We start from the raw sequence: 17,200 nt of genomic DNA on the forward strand, positions 1-17,200 counted from the left end.
GCACTGTAGGTAACCGTAATCTTATCAGATCATCAGACCCCCACTCCCTTACGCTGACCGAGATGAATTATGGGTGTAAGTAGGGATCGGACGTTTCACCGAATATGGACACTGTAACTACCTACCATTTTTGGATCCATACGCCATGACACACTGTGCTGAAGGAAAGTTTCTAGCTTCATTGAGGTGGACATCGTCATCAGTGTGGTTGAGTGCCGTGCTAAGATTGCCGAGCGATAACGGCCGACGTAACTTGGTGGTTTTGTGACAGAGACCCTGTGTCTGTTGATGATCTGGTAAACACCACAGTAAAGTGTCACGAACTACGGCTGTTACACGTACGTGTTGGTGTAAGACAAGGATATTATCAACACTATGGATAACGCAATGTCTATGACACGGCTTCCAGTCACGCAGCTTCGGCCACTGCATACTCACCAGCAATGGACGGGGGCAACTCAGCCAATTAGCTGGATCAGCTCTGTTGAGCCAAGACCCGATGAAGAAACCGCCATCAAGGCATTTGTGAAGCTTGTGTCTCATCTTGTCATTCTTGATGAGGGGGAAACGTTTTGTATTCAAGACTCCAAGCGAGGTGGTTTTATCTTTGCTCAATATTCGAGTTCTGAGAAGAAGGAAGTCGATAGCTTTCGTTTCGTTAAACTTGAGAATGATCAAGATATTCCATCCGATTTCTCTATTGGTGAAGGCAAGGTGAGTGACATTGGCTAGTTCAAAAATGTCAAGGGTTCATTTATATGCTGATATTCTGGTTAGATCCTTCAACTTCACATAGGAGAACAACATGAAGTTCAACTTAAGACGGATGCCAGTACCATCCCTGAGGTTGCTCTGAAGGCTCTTGGCTGCATGCTAGACGACATTATTACTGCGGTGCATCAAGAGCACAACGCAAGCCTTGAATGGACTCAAACTTCTGTTCTCAACTTTCCCCCACGATCTGGTCCTCTGTCTCTCGCTCACGAAGATGAGACTTCAACCGACGATGGTGCGAAAAGTTCGCTTCTGCATCACCAGTTTGAGAGGTGTGCAGCTGAGAGACCCGAGAGCGTCGCTATCGACTATCTGACGGACCTTGAGAGTGGAAGTCGCGTTAGCTTTACATATCGTCAGGTCGCAAATGCAGCGACAGCATTGGCAGAGAAGATTGTGAAAGCCAGTGAAGAGTCGAAACAGTCTCTCAAGACGGTTGCTGTGCTCATGGGCCCATGCCCAGAGCTCTACATCTCCTATTTGGCCGCTCTGAAGGCGGGAGTAACCTTTTGCCCCATCGCCATGGATGCGCCTAGAGAGAGAAAGGAGGCATTGGTGGCAGATTTGAAGCCATCTGCACTACTTACAACAGTGGCATTGATGGAATCTGAAATGCCCTCATTTGTCAACTCCTCGATGGAGACTATTGACGTGACTCCTTTCCTCCATGCATGCGATACTGAGGCAGAGCAACAGCCAACGCCGGTAACAATGAGCGAGACCGACTTGGCCTACATTCTGTACACATCAGGAACAACTGGATTGCCCAAAGGAGTAGCCGTCAGTCATCTCTCTGCGTCATGCACCATCTCTTCCCTGAGCGCCCACTACGGTTTCCCTCGACCATCCCCCGCATCCAAGCCTGTCAGGTGGTTTCAAGGCGCTGCACCGACTTTTGACATCTCCCTCTTTGAGATCTTTTGGACTCTCAGCACTGGTTCAACGCTCTGTTGTGCACCTCGCGAGTTTACTCTGCAAAACATCGACAAGGTTGTTACGACTCTGGAAGCTGATATCACGAACATAACGCCTAGCTTCGCCAGCTTGCTTGATCCCTCTTCAATCAGCGGACTCATGGTCGGTGGCGAGACCTTGAACGCTCGACTTCTCCAGAACTTTGCTCCCTACAACCTGACTGCGAAGGAAGAACCCGGCCAAGTACCCAGAGGCATCTATAACGGATACGGACCTACTGAGACGGCTATTTACTGTTTTGCTCAAGCCCATGTGCCTGACAACCAACGAGGATCCGTTATCGGGACACCATTAGCGACTTGTGGCGCTCTTATTGTCCAGCACAAGCCAATTCTTCAACCTGGCGAGAGCTTGAAGCCTCTCCCCATGGGCGCAGTCGGAGAACTTGTCATCACTGGGCCTCAAGTGAGCAGGGTGGGCTACTTGAACCGTCCAGACGAAACAGCTGCGTCATTCCGAGATGACCCCCGATGGGGCCGCGTATACAAGACTGGTGACAGAGCCAGAATTGTCTGGGACCAGAGCGGCTCTCCCGTGGTGGAGTTTCTGGGCAGACTCTCTGATGATCAAGTCAAGCTCAGTGGGCGACGTGTTGAGTTGGGTGAGATTGAGAGTGTTCTGGCCAGCAAGGTCCCTGGTGTCAAGGAGACTCTTTCCTGCGTCTGGAAACAGGGTGCAGAAGCAGGTTCGGAGAAGGTCGTTAGCCTGATTGTCATTGATCCAAAGGATAGCTTCGAGATTATCCACCAGGCGTGTTTGGAGACGTCTCAGCATCATCTTCCCGACTTCATGAGACCTTTCAAGATCTTGCAAGTCGACGCGCTTCCGAGATCTGCTTCAGGCAAGGCAGATCGAAAAGCAGCTTTGGCACTGGTCAACGAGATGTTGAAGACCGACTTTAGTAGCCAAGAGACTTTCCACCGAGACCTACCTCAGAGCATTGAACCTCTGGCAGATCCTCAAGATGCCGAGCTTGAGCAGGAGCTCATCTCAATCATGAGCAATGTTCTCAGTGACTCGTCTACTTCAAGTCCTGCCATCACTGCTAAGACAGCCCTCGTCGAGGCAGGTATTGACAGTCTCCGTGCAATGAGGATCCTACGAGACATCAGGAAGCGCTGGCCAGGGTCCCAAAACCCTCAACTTGAGCCATCGCTGGCACTACTTCTCGACAACAGCGCCACGGTTCGTTCAGTATTCTTCCCTGGCAGCCAAGGCCTTGATACCTCCATTACCAAGACCAGCAAGCAAGCTAGCACAAGATCTCAACTTGAAGCATTCTCCACGAAGCATACATCGGAAGTCCTGGACAAACTCAACCTTACCAAGCCCGACATTGAGATGATTTTGCCCGCAACTAGCACACAGAGTCAATTGGCAGTGAGCTTCGCTATGGACAAGCGGAACTACATCAGCCATACTACGCTCACACTCAAGCCAGGTGTCTCAGTACCAGCTCTCAAGGACGCTGCTGAGGCGACGTTGTCGAGACAGCCCATCTATCGAACTGCAATGCTTCCTTGTGACGAGGATCTCTCTCCATTCCTTCAGGTAGTATTAACGCCAGAAGCATGGCAGAGACTGAGTGGAAACTCGAGCTGGATTGCTCATAGGCTAGCCAGTGCTGACAGCACTTCTGGCGACCTGCAAAGTTGGCTGGATCTGGCTGAAGAGACACTCAGTCTCGAGTCCCACAGATTGTACCATGTACAGATCATTGAACCTGAGGAGGCTGAGGGTGGTGCTCTTTTGATCATCAGCGCTGCTCACTGCATCTGCGACGGTCCTTCACTTGAAGTACTGATGACTGATATTGCTCGTCAATACGCCAGCCTCGAGCCGCTTTCACGCCAAGGAATATACGAAGCCGTGTTTGACTGGGCCTTAAATGTCAATCCAGAGACAGACCAACTGTGGCAGAAGACTCTGGAAGGATGGGAGACTGAGCCGCTCGGGGCCATCAGCGGTAACAATGTCAAGCCGGACTCAACAGAGACTCGTCATCATGCCATGGTCCAACATATCAGTTCAATTTCTTGGGAGCTTCTGGAGAGTCAGAGCAGGGCACTGGGAGGGTCTCCACTCACAATCCTCCAAGCGTCGTGGGCCATGCTTCTACACATCTTATCCGAGGCAGACACCGATGACGTGACCTTTGGCAGCGTTCTTTCAGGTCATGACCAATTTGTCCATGGTCTAACATTCTCTGTTGTGCCTTGTCGGGTTGGCTTGCCCGAAGCGCAGACTCTCAAGCAACTCGTCAGCAGCCTGATGCATAATTCCAGATTCGCTCAAAGTCACAGACATACATCGTTCGGCGTCTTCAAGACACTCCCATATAACACCGCACTGGCCTTACAAGCATACCCCCAGCCCGAAGCTGATGGAGCAGACAAAGCACCTTTGCTTTGGACCGATATCTCCAATCCCGCTATACGCTACGACTTTGCCATGTTTGCCGAGGTCTTTCCTACGAATCCGAACTCGCCAGACAGGAATGGGAGGTTCGATGATGTCGTCTTCAAGTTGACGTATCGTGACGAGACATTCTCAGACACTTCTGCAGCATGCATCGTCAAACAGTTTGCAGCACTCACTGAGACTATCCTGAAGTCACTGCCTGATGACCTGGTACAGAGTCTACCTGCAAGCATCGACAGAAGCCTGCTGTCTGCCGAGGGGACCATCCCCGTGGTAGAAGAATGCTTGGACGAGACAAGTCGAGAGAATCGTGATAGAGCTCAACTGTTACATGCTCAGTTCGAGGATCAGGCTGCATCAACTCCAGGTCTCTTAGCTCTGAGTTTCCACTCCTCACTCGACTCAGCTCCTATCGAGATGAGCTACGCAGAGCTTGATGCTAGAGCCAACGGTCTAGCCAACATATTGCGTGAGCAAGACATTGACATCATTCCCATTTGCATGGAGCGCAGTGTCGAGCTCTATGTAGCTGTCTTGGCCATTTTGAAGGCTGGGTCTGCATGGTGTCCTATTGACACAACGTCTCCTGTGCAAAGGCGAACGTCGCTCATTGCTCGAGCGCAGAGTAAAGTGCTTCTCACAACCACTGAGTCGTTGCCTCTCGTAGAGCCTTGTCTCGCTCAAGACGCACTCAAAGATGTTCAAGTCATTCTTGTCGATGATTACAACGGCCACAAGTCCTCTGTTCGAGCCAAGCCCCGCAATAGCGTCTCCAAGATTACCGGACAAGATTTGGCATATCTTCTATGGACTTCTGGCACTACAGGAGAACCCAAGGGTGTCATGATTCAGCACAGCGCTGCGGCCCAAGCGATGAGAGACCTGCAAGTCCTTGTCGAGCACGACGATCGTGAGCAGGTTCGAACCCTGCAACTCTCCGCTTACAGCTTCGATGTCTTTGTACAAGACCTGTTCTACACCTGGGGCTTGGCAGGAAGTGTCATCAGCGGTACCAGAGAGCTGGTCTTGGGCACATTCACTGAATTCATCTGGAAGTCTCGCCCAACTCACGCTCATCTGACACCTTCGTTTGGAGCTAGTATTGCGGTTCAGGAACTCAAGGGCTCAACCCTTCAGTACGTCACGTTTATTGGCGAGAAGCTGACAGAAGACGTTGCTGAGGCTTGGGCGCATCCTGACATTACGACTCGTGCATACAACACGTACGGCCCAGCTGAGAACGCCGTCGTCTCTACAATGCGACAGTTCTTCGGCAAGAGTAGAGACACAGCTAAAGCGGCCAATGTTGGCTATCCCTTGGATCACTGCACGGCTTACGCTGTTCGCGAGGTTGAGACTTCACAAGGTACGAAACGGTGGGAGCTTGTTCCTCGGTACGGAGTTGGCGAACTAGCCCTGGGCGGTGCACAAGTCGGCAAGGGATATCTTGCAAACGAGGCCAAGACTACCAAAGCATTCATCCAGGGAGGTCCAGGCATCGACGAGCGTATCTATCTCACCGGAGATCTCGTGCGATTGAACGACCATGGCTTTGAGTTTCTCGGTCGAAACGACGATCTCGTCAAGATTACTGGTATCCGCATTGAACTCAGTGAGATCAGCGCAGCATGTGCAAGTCTGAAGGATGACGATGCTGCGGTTGAACATGTCGAGACATTGTACCTCCAACGCCCGGGTGCATCCGCTGGCAATAACAACAAAGTCGTCGTCACGTTTGTCTCGGTCAAGACTGGCGATGTTGACACTGCTGAGATCAGATCCCAGGTGTTCAAGCGGGCCAAAGACCTTTTGCCTGCTTACATGGTGCCTGGTCACGTTGTTGTTCTGGATACGACCATGCCGAGAACTGCTTCAAACAAGGTTGACCGCAAGACGCTGCAGGCTATCTACGCAGAGTCGGATCTCAACGTGTTGGCTGGTAGAGATGACTCGACACAAGCTCAAGGACAGAGGCACCAAACCCAGCAGCAGTGGACGAAGAACCAACTCTCCATTCTTGAGACAATCGCCGGACACTTCAACATCCTAATGGAGAACCTCTCCCCGGATGACAGTTTGGCCGGTCTTGGTCTCAGCTCACTACAAGTTACGAAGCTTGCTTGGTTGTTGAGGCGAGAGCTCAAGTGTCAAGTTGGAGTCCTAGATCTCATGAGGTGTGACTCTCTGGGAGAGCTGGTCGATGTCACGCTCAGCCGGATGCCAGAGAAAGCTGAGGAGGATGAACCATCTGCCCAAACAAACGAGACAGAAACATCATGGCTCGCGTCCATCAAGCAGATTCTTACTGATAACATCAAGGGTGACATGCGACCCTCTGATACGCAGTACATCCTACCAGCAACACCCATGCAGGAGTCCCTCATCGTCGAGACTATGCTCGAGCCACAAGCTTACTGGGCGCATCGCGTGTTTGATCTCAGCCACTTGGACGATCTCGATGAACGTCAGCTGAAGAGAGCTTGGACTGCCGCAGCCAAGCGCTTCGATATCCTCCGAACTGTCTTTGTACCCTTGACTCAACTGGACGTAGATGGCAGCGATAACACAGTCTCGTGGGCTCGTGAGAAGGGTGTTCACTCTACGATTCTCCAGTTGATTCGAGGAACGCCAAGCTTGCACTGGTCTCAGATTCGCTCCGAGGAGGATCAAAGTCTCAGTGGACTGGCCAAGAAGTTGCAGCTTGGGCTGTCTCCAACAACTACCACCAAGACACCATGGGCTGTCGTTTTTGTCGAGGACACCAAGAAGATGATGCTCAGTATGCACCACGCCCTCTACGATGCAGTGGCGTCTGAAGTTTTCCTGGAGACTGTCACGAAGTTGTATAACATGGAGTCTGTTGAGAATGTAAGCCGAGTTTTGCAGTTTGAGAGTGGTCTCGGCCTTGGGCTGTTGCCGACTCCATCCAAGAGAGATGAAGCAGCTGCGCTATGGAATCGCCGATTGGATGAGATCAGCAAAACGGCCACTGGAGGCACGTTGAATGCGCCTTTCCCTGACCTCACTCAATCCCGACAAAAACAGGTCCAGAAGATTCTGATGTCGAGGAAAGGCATTCCTGTTCCATTCCTTCAATCTACTTCTACAGTTGCACTTCCAACACTACTCCAATCCGCCTTTGGTTGTGTTCTCGCCTCATACCTCGAACTCGATGCCATCGTACTCGGTCATACTATCTCACAGAGAGCCCTCCACCCAGATCTCACTCGAGTTGTTGGTCCTGCAATCGCCACGTTGCCTCTCATTGTTCGCTCCAATTCTGCTTCAGCGGAGGAACTGTGGAAGGAGATGTCTACCGAGTCAGCACAAGTGTTCCAGAGTACACACAATCTTCATCCAGTGGATGTCAAGAAAATGCTCAATCGAGGAAGCGGTAGTAGCAATGCTCCATTCCCAGGTCTTTTTGTGTACCATCCCGCATCAGAAGATAACCAAGTGGATGCTAGTCAGTCCATGTTCAAGGAGGTTGGTCAGGCATTGTCGCTCAACGTTGAGCATCCACTAGCATTGAACATCTTTGAGGCCAACGGAACGATTGAGCTCACTGGAGATGGACGTCGCATTTCTCAGGCACAGTTGGACCTTTTGCTAGACCAAATCCTTGCCCAAGCGCGAGCCATGGTCGAGGCCCCGAAAGCACCCTTGACTCAGCTCCAGAACAGAATGAGTGAGAGCCTTCTGTCCATCAGTGGTGAAGCTTTCACTGAAGAGACAGAAGCTACCAATCCGACTCGAGATGTTTCCTTCCACGCATCCGAGCATTCAGATTGGGTCGCCGTTGAGGAAGTGATGTTCCAGTCTAAGGAGGATGACGAGGAGATTGCTTCAAAGACCATTACCTACGCCCAACTCGACAAGCTCACCAATACCATTGCTACAAGGCTGGTCCAGCATGAGGCTCGTCTACAGCCTGATGACCCTATAGCTATGTGTCTTGGTAGAGATATCAAGTCATTAGCAGTCACTCTGGCTATTTTCAGTGCTGGATTCGTGTATCTTCCTGTCGATGAGGATCTTCCTCCAGCTCGCAAACAGCTCCTCATTCAAGATGCGGGTGCCAAGCTTGTGATAACAACCGACGAACTTGTCGGTGACTTGGGACTTGATGATGCCAGTGGCCCCCCTCTGCTGCTGCTCCCTGACACGAGTGATGGCATCGATACCATACTGTCGTGGCCTGTATCTGAGATCCCATCAGCGACTGGTATTGGCGGTTATCTTCTCTACACCTCAGGCTCTACTGGTCGTCCCAAGGGTGTCCGAGTTTCCAACAGCAACCTCTGTCACTTCATTTCTGCATTCAGCACCCGATTGGTTGAACACTCGCCCGCCACTGCAAGACTCGGCGGTGTTGGGAAGTATCTCAACCTAACTTCCCGCGCTTTCGATCCTCATCTGACGCAGCTTTTCGTGCCCTGGCATCTTGGTCATCGAGTGGTTATTGGAAAGGACCGCACAACCATGATGGCCAATCTGAAGGAGCTGATCAATGAGTTGAATGTGACGCATTTCGGATCTGTTCCCTCAGTGCTGAGCCAACTGAGGCTACGACCTGAAGATGTTCCATCTGTGAGAGTGGTCACAACTGGCGGAGAGAAGGCCTCGAATGAGCTCTTGAACACGTGGGCTCAGACACAAGGGTCGCAGTCGGCAGATGATCGAGCTGTCCTCTTTAATTTTTACGGCCCAACAGAAGTCACTATTGGATGTTTGGGCCATGCTGTGCACCAAGACTCCAACGCTCGCAATCTTGGACTTCCTCTACAAGGTCTTGAAGCTTTGCTCCTATGTCCCAACAACGATGGTGAAAGTCTTGTCATTGCTAGAAGAGGCCAACCAGGTGAGCTCTGCATCGCTGGTCCTCAGGTGGCAATGGGCTATCTGAACCGTCCTATCGAACAGTCCAAGAGCTTCCAGACTATCTCTCTCCCCGACGGCAGCAGCAAGAGAGTCTACCGAACTGGTGATATGATGAGGATGATGAACGACGGCTCACTCGAGTTCCTTGGCAGAGCTGATCAGCAAACCAAGATTCGAGGACAGCGACTTGAGTTGGATGAGGTCGTTGGCTTCCTCAAGCAGGTTGCAGGTGATAAGCGTGACTTGGACTTTGCAGCGACGGTTGCTTCTACAGGAGATGATAGCTCAAGCCAGCAACAACAGCTGCTGGGTTTCATAGCTAGGAAGACCAGTAGGCCAAAGGGTCTGGCTGAACAAGAGGTTGAGTTGCTTGGACTCCAAGATCAGGAGTCAACTTCACTACTCGAGATGATCGAGCACGAGTGTCAACAAAAACTCCCTGCTTTCATGGTACCAACGCTTGTTTGGGTCTCCAAGATCCCATACCTCGCCGCCTCTGGCAAGGTTGATACCAAGATCTTGGCGCGTTTAGCGAAGGACTTCCTAGCTACTCAACAAGATCACGATGGGGATGGCAATAACTCTGGAGTCGCGCTTGGATCGACGACCAACTTGAGTGCGAAGGAATCGATCGTTGTTGCGGCTATGGAAGAGGCCGTCGGTGGCAGTGTCAAGGCGTCGAGCACCAGCAGCATCCATCGTCTTGGTATCGACAGTCTTTCCGCAGTGAACTTAGTCTCTCTTCTAAGAAAGCGTGGCTTTTCCCAGTTGAAGATGACGCATCTCCTGTCTTCATCGTGTACAGTTGCAGATATCGCACGACTTGCTGATGAACACGAGAGCAGTAGCCCTACGAACAGCACACCTCTCTCAACACCCCCATCCACGGACGATCGACAAACACCGACTTTCAACATGTCAGACCTCGGCCCCCTTCCTGATGGTCTTCATGCAGACAACATCGAAGCTGTCCTTCCTTGCCTACCTCTCCAGTCCGCTCTGATCACTCGCTCTCTCGTTTGGCTCAGTGTCTTCAGTGAAAGGGAGAACGCCGAGGGACATGATGTTCCATACGTAGCACAATTCAGCTACCGTCTTGGTCGCGGCACAGACGTCAACAAATGGAAGAAGACAGCTGAAGCGGTCATTGCCTCGGAAGCAATGCTCCGAACCTGCTTCCTTCAACGTGAAGATGACGGCCAGATCTTCCAGGTCGTTCTTCGATCGTTGCGATCTTCTCCTCTAGATGATCATGGGCACCCAGCGGATATTGTGTCTAAGATGAATGTCCGACCTCCCATCCGATTACAATTTTCTGGCAGTGAAGGAGACGAGATCACCGTGTCACTCAAGATTCATCATGCATTGTTTGACGGTGTTGCTATCGATGCACTCAAGAACAAACTTGAAGCGGCATACAAGAGTCATATGTCCTCACTTGCTGCAACCAACAGCTTAGCAACTTTGTCAAGCATTTCAAATCACTGCGACCTATCGAATGAGCAACTCGAGGTTACAAGACGCTCGTGGCAACAACAACTACAGGGCGTTCAACCATGTCGCGTTGGAACTATTGATGACAACAACACAAGTGGTACCATGGCTCGTCAGACTCTCTGTCTTGGGTACACGACTTCTGAGCTCAACGCTAGGCTCAAAACTCACTCCCCAGTACCTGGAGAAACAGTATCAGCATCGTCCGCTTTCCAGTTGGCTGTCACCTTATGCCTCGCCCAACTCACAAAGCAGCCATCTGTTGTCTATGGTTTCATCATGTCACTCCGACCATTACTAGATGGAGTTGCCAACGGCGTTGACAGCTTTATTGGCCCATGCCTCAATACTCTCATTCGAGTCGCTACCATCAACAGCCTCAGTGAGACTCTACCCCAACTGGCTCAAAGAGTTCACAAATCTCACCTTGATGTCTGCCAAGGTGCAATGCCGCTCGTCAGCGTCGACAAGGTCCAGCTCTGGTCTGGATCGGAGGGCAAGCTTTTCGACAGTCTGCTGAGTATCAATATCGTGCCTGGCAGTGAAGAGGCCAGTGACACCGAACCAGGACAGATGACCGCTTTACCAACTCGTAGCAGTAGCGACATGGCTTTGGCGTTTGATGTGGACCTTCACGCTGATGGAAAGATCATGTTGACACTTTCTTCCGCTGGAGCATTGAACGCGGAGCAGCTCAACGATATTGGTCGACTTTTCGAGAAGGTTGTGTACAGCTGCGCTGACAAGACCATCAGAGTGTCGGATGTTGTTACTTCACCTCTCACTGCAAAGACTGTATCAGATCAAGTCCCCAATGGCCTTCGAAGCGATAGCACCTCAGCTGATACACCTGGGGGAAGTTACGATCAGACACTCGCTGACGTACAAGCTATTCTCAGTCGCTTCATCCACCTCAATCCGTCTGAGTTGTCTTCCAAGCCAGACTCAACGTCATTGTACCAGCTGGGCCTTGACTCCATCACTGTTCTCCCATTTGTCAAGTCGATCAACAAGTCGCACAAAATCAAGCTGTCTTCGCACGCCGTGATCAAAGCACGAACGATTAAAGGCGTTGCACAGCTACTGCAGGATGCAAAGGCCAAGTCTGCTTCAGCTAACAGTGTCAACTCTCACCCCAGCAGCGAGCGTACCAGTAGCAAGCTGAGTGAGACTGAGATCTATGACAGTAGGCTTGAGCGTCTAGCCAAGAGTCTTATGTTCATTGCAACGCCACTCCAAGAGGGCATGCTCAGCGCATCTTTGGCCACTGGAGGCGATGCATACACCTATGTTCATGCCATCCAGCTGTCTGACCATGCTCTTGCACATGATACCCCTAGTCTTGACAAGTTTTTCGCTGCTGCGAAAGACACGGTTCAAGCATGTGAGATCCTCAGGACCCGATTCATTTTCACTGATGACGATGAGTCACCATGGGTTGGTATTGTATCTCCCACCGAGCAAAGCGACCGCGTCAGTTGGGAGGTTCAGCCAACAGTGCCCGGTAGAGTGCATTTGCGAATCCATCATGCTCTCTATGATGCAACTTCTATCCAGTCTGTCTGGAGTATCCTCCAAGACTACTACCATCGACGCCTCAACAATGGCCTCTCTGGTGGTTTTGGCGAGCCGAGGCATCTGTACAGGCCGTTTGCAAGAACTGTCGCCTGTTCGCAAAGGGCTTCAATTTCCTACTGGACAGATGCCGTTCGGGACTACACGTACACACCACTCGACTTCCCCAGCAATGATCTCAGAGCATCATCTGCCGTTCATTTCAGCTTAGACACGAGTGAACTGTCGCTTCTCCAGTCCAAATGCCGGGATCTCGGCGTGACCATCAAAGCAGCACTTCAGTTGTCTTGGGTCAAGGTCATGTGTGAGTCCCTCTACAGACAAGCTGACGTCGTGTATGGAGAAGTGGTTTCGGCTGATGCCGATGACGATACTGCCATTGTTGGCCCCGCTATCAACACGGTGCCCTTGAGAGTGAAACTAGGTGACTCCGACGGTTGCGTCAATGTCTCACAGGCTTTGACACTTGTACAGAAGCAGATCGACAGTGCAAGAGGCACCAATTCAATGGCTTCGCTGAGAAAGATCCAGACGTTCTGGAGATCAGGACACGAAAAGGCAAATATACCGGCAACACTGTTCCAAAGTCTGTTCGTATTTGACGGAGTTCTTGGTTCTTCACATACCAGTGATGACTCGGAGAAGCTGTTCAAGTCCGTGCAGACTGGAGATGCTGGCGCGACTGGGCCAGCCTATGATGATTACCCTCTCGTCGTGAGCTTCCATATCAGGGACAATATCCTTAACGGAAAGCTGAGGGCCAAGTTGCCCCAAGAGCAGGTTGATTCACTCGGCAAGAATCTGGTTGCAGCCCTGGACCATGTTCTTCATGGACTTGACGCGCCTGTAGTTGACACCAAGTACCTTGACCCAGTCAAGATTGCGCCGCCTCAAGAAGAGACGAAAAGCGATCCGACTGAGCCTGATATGAATGGCCTGACTCCAACAGCCGATGCAGCATTGAAGCTTGTGGAGACGGTTATAGGGACAAGGCGAGGTGGAAAGAAAATCGGTTACAGCACGAGACTGATCAGCGTTGGTTTGGACTCGATATTAGCCATACGACTATCGAAGCTTCTGAAACAGCAACTTAGACTCAGTGTCAGCGTCTTTGAGATCATGAAGGGCGCCAGTGTTCGCGACATCATCCGACGCCCAGCATCTTCGCGCAAGCCAACGACAAATGGTACTCAACATCAACTAGAGCCTCTTCAGGAAGGTTTAAAGTTGACAATAGCCAAGACCCTTGGACAGCCAGAACATCTCATCCAGTCTATCATTCCTGTCTTACCTGGTCAGCGTTCTCACCTTGAGCTTTGGTTGCACAACGGGAAGAGGTTCTTCGAGCCCCCGTGGGTTTACAGACTTCCCGAGACCTTCGACCAGGAACTACTTGCGGCCTGCTGGTCTGCGCTTGTCAAAACTCACGATGTTCTCCGAACCACATTTGCATCTGGAACGACCCCTGCGGAGCTATACCAAGTCACTCTGTCAGAGCAGTGGCCAGCCCAATCACGCTTCATAGCCCTGCAAGACGCAACGAAGACTGTGGAAGAGTTGATCGCGGAGCATGTGAACCAAGAAAATGCCAAGGCATCTGACTTGAAGGAGCCTCCAGTCCGCCTCTCTTTCCTAGAAGCTGCAGACGGTAAAGCGGTTGTCTTGAGACTCCATCACGCACTTTATGACGCATGGAGTATCAAGATGATTGAAAAGGACCTCAACACTCTTCTCAGCGGCTACCAGATTCGAGACACTCGTCAGTCATTGGAGCAAGTGGTCCAGAGTATCAGAGGAATAAGACAACCGGACGCCGAGGAAACATACTGGAGGCGCCATCTTTCCGGTGCCCAGGAAACAGTATTGGGTCGCAACGTTGAGCATACTATACAATCTTCACTTGGCCCGCAGTTCAAGACGACCTCCAATATCGTCCCGCAGAATAGCATCAGGTTGCTGTTACAGAAGAGCAGCTCACAAGTCTCTGCAGCTCTCATTCTCTCCTACGCAAGAACGCTACAGCACTTCACTCAACGAACAAGGCCTACCTTTGGTCTCAACCATGCTTCTCGATCTCTTTCGTCACCTGATGGGATGCAAACTCTCGATCTGACTGCTGCGAGCATCCCGACTCTTTCTATGACGCCATTCTCTGTCGACTTGGAGTCGTCGACTCAAAATCTACTTGGCTCCATCCAGGACCATCTCGCACAACTCAATTGCTTCAGTCAGGCAGATGGCATTCGGAAGCTCAGTCCCAGGTTCAACTCGTATTTGAACATCATCCACCGCAGCGATCATACAACAGACGAGAATTGGAACGTCGTGGAAAGACCTAAAGCTTTGGGGAGATATAAGCTCCCTGAGCCACTCGCTTCCGACTACTTCACCGCTACAGAACCGTCATCTACAATTTCTACTATTGAGGGACTTGACACGGCCCATTTGCCTGATCATCATTTCTTTTTCAATGTCATCATTGGCGAAAGTTGTGGTATTACTATGTCTGCAAGTGGCGATGAAGCACTTTTTGGAGGAGATCGTGATAGGGTTGTTGATTTGGCGGACCATTTCCTTGATGAGCTTTCCCGGGTTTTAGAGCGAGAGGGTTGATTATGATCTATCTTCTATAAGTTAGTTATGTAATTCTTGTTCTTTTTTATGTCAATATCCAGATAGTTTATTCATTCTTGTTAACAGACAGCTTTTTCGATGTATTTGTTTTCGTCATACCCTGTACTTCAACGCGTCAACGCGCTCACCGCTCACTGGATAAATCTGACATAATGCCAGCTAACAGCCTAATTGGCCATGCTACTAACCACACAGGCGGGTATACGCGGGATACTTCCCCACACTGACCAGGCACGAATTCGGTAGTCGGAAGCTCATGCTCCGCGTCGATTATCGTATTCATCCCCAGGTGCGATCTGAATACCGCATCAATTACACTTAAGCTTTGAAGTCTCATGATCATACCCCAGACCTGATATGGCCTATTGTGGGGAAACCAAGGGACATGAGTGGATGTTGTTATTAGGCTGTAATTGAAGTGGCACTTGGCATCTAGAATTCATGGCTCTCAGTTCAGCTAGCCTCGGCTCTCATGGCACTGGGCTAAACCTATTGTCGTGAGAATTAGAAGTTATTGATGGAATATAGTTGTAAGGTCGTTATAGAAATGGCACAATGGACCTTTTATAATACAAATAGTAAGTCAATTGATAGAAGTTTCGCAGTTTCGCAGTTTCTTGGTTTTGTGTTCTGGCAAATATCCAAGTCTTATACGTCTTTACTAGATCTTGGCTGACATAAAACATGATTAATTTCCTCTCATCTACCGCATTCATGCAAGGAACAAACAAACAAACAGCATATGTCTGCAGGGAACCACGTTTTCAGTCTGCTGATTTGGCTGTGCCGAGCCGGCTAATAACCCTGGGCCTGGTTTTAGCCATCTTGGTTGAGAGAAAGTGCCGCGATATGTGAAACAACCAAGGCGTTGATTTAGCCGGCAAACATTAGGTAATTGACATCATGAACAGTTCCGATATATAATATGAGATGAATCGCTGGATCTAGAGAACTGTTCTACTCCATCGCAGACAAGTCCAAGTCTCGTTCTTAACTTACCTTCACGAGTTGCAAAGATGCGTTTCAGTTTCATCCCCACAGTCGCCTTGGCTGTTTTCAATGGCTTGGCCGTTGCCAACCCCGTTCCGTAAGTCATATCCTTCAACGAACGGTGATAAGAGTTCAACCTCGCTGACACAGAGCCAGCGATGTTGAAGCGCGACAGGCCACTGGCCTACAGGCTGCCATGAAGGCTGCTGGTAAGCAGTACTTCGGCACTGCTCTCACCGTGCGCAATGACCAGGGAGAGATCAACATCATCAACAACAAGAATGAGATTGGATCCATCACTCCCGAGAACGCCATGAAGTGGGAGGCCATCCAGCCCAACCGTGGCCAGTTCAACTGGGGTCCCGCTGACCAGCACGCCAACGCTGCTACCTCGCGAGGCATCGAGCTCCGTTGCCATACCCTGGTTTGGCACAGCCAGCTCCCATCTTGGGTTGCGAATGGCAACTGGAACAACCAGACTCTGCAGACTGTGATGAGGGATCACATCAACGCCGTTATGGGACGTTATCGTGGAAAGTGCACTCACTGGGATGTTGTCAACGAGGGTAGGTTTGGACTTGCACGATATGACCCTCGAGAACATTCGGGAAGACTGACCATTATCTTTTAGCTCTGAACGAGGATGGAACCTACCGTGACAGTGTCTTCCTCCGTGTCATTGGCGAGGCTTACATCCCCATCGCCTTCCGCATGGCCCTGGCAGCAGACCCTACCACCAAGCTCTACTACAACGACTACAACCTTGAGTACGGCAATGCCAAGACCGAAGGTGCCAAGCGCATCGCCAGACTCGTCAAGTCCTACGGTCTTCGCATCGACGGTATCGGTCTGCAGGCTCACATGACCAGCGAGAGCACTCCTACTCAGAGCACTCCTACCCCTTCGCGAGCCAAGCTGGCTTCTGTTCTCAAGGGCCTCACTGACTTGAACGTCGACGTCGCCTACACTGAGCTGGACATCCGCATGAACACTCCTGCAACCCAGCAGAAGCTCCAGACTAACGCAGAGGCCTATGCCAGGATCGTTGGTTCGTGCATGGATGTTAAGCGATGTGTTGGTATCACCGTCTGGGTATGTTGTTCCTCCGTCTATACATGCTTGATATGCATTTTACTAATCTCGTGTAGGGAATCTCTGATAAGTATTCTTGGGTCCCTGGAACCTTCCCCGGTGAGGGATCTGCTCTGCTTTGGAATGACAACTTCCAGAAGAAGCCATCTTATACTTCTACCTTGAACACAATCAACAGCCGCTAAGTTTCAGTGGATATACAGCAGCTAGATACAGTACATAGGCCCTTTTATATCAGACTGCTATTCCTACAATGTCCCTCGTCAATTTAACTTGGTCTTTAACTATAATTACAGTCTTGTCCTAAAACAGAACTTATTTCTGATTCTCCTTACCCTTGGTTGATCCATTGGGTTCTCACGGT

The 17,200-nt window shown here is 50.6% G+C and overlaps 2 protein-coding genes across 2 annotated transcripts; both read left to right on the forward strand.

Moving 5' to 3' along the window:
* Positions 1-375: 375 nt before the first annotated feature.
* BKA55DRAFT_507063 (uncharacterized protein) lies at positions 376-14,733 on the forward strand (the record flags this gene model as incomplete). The annotated part of the gene is made up of 2 exons (XM_046187317.1): positions 376-714; positions 778-14,733. 2 exons carry the CDS (start codon positions 376-378, stop codon positions 14,731-14,733), a joined length of 14,295 nt encoding a protein of 4,764 aa, XP_046051537.1.
* A 1,037-nt stretch (positions 14,734-15,770) lies between these two features.
* BKA55DRAFT_735727 (glycoside hydrolase superfamily) lies at positions 15,771-17,197 on the forward strand (the record flags this gene model as incomplete). The annotated part of the gene is made up of 4 exons (XM_046201301.1): positions 15,771-15,841; positions 15,901-16,310; positions 16,376-16,836; positions 16,893-17,197. The coding sequence occupies 4 exons, from the start codon at positions 15,771-15,773 to the stop codon at positions 17,019-17,021; spliced, it is 1,071 nt and encodes a 356-aa protein (XP_046051538.1). The 3' UTR covers positions 17,022-17,197.
* Positions 17,198-17,200: the final 3 nt, after the last annotated feature.

Source organism: Fusarium redolens (genome assembly GCF_020744475.1).
Source record: "Fusarium redolens strain MPI-CAGE-AT-0023 chromosome Unknown BKA55scaffold_5, whole genome shotgun sequence".
Classification (NCBI taxonomy): domain Eukaryota; kingdom Fungi; phylum Ascomycota; class Sordariomycetes; order Hypocreales; family Nectriaceae; genus Fusarium; species Fusarium redolens.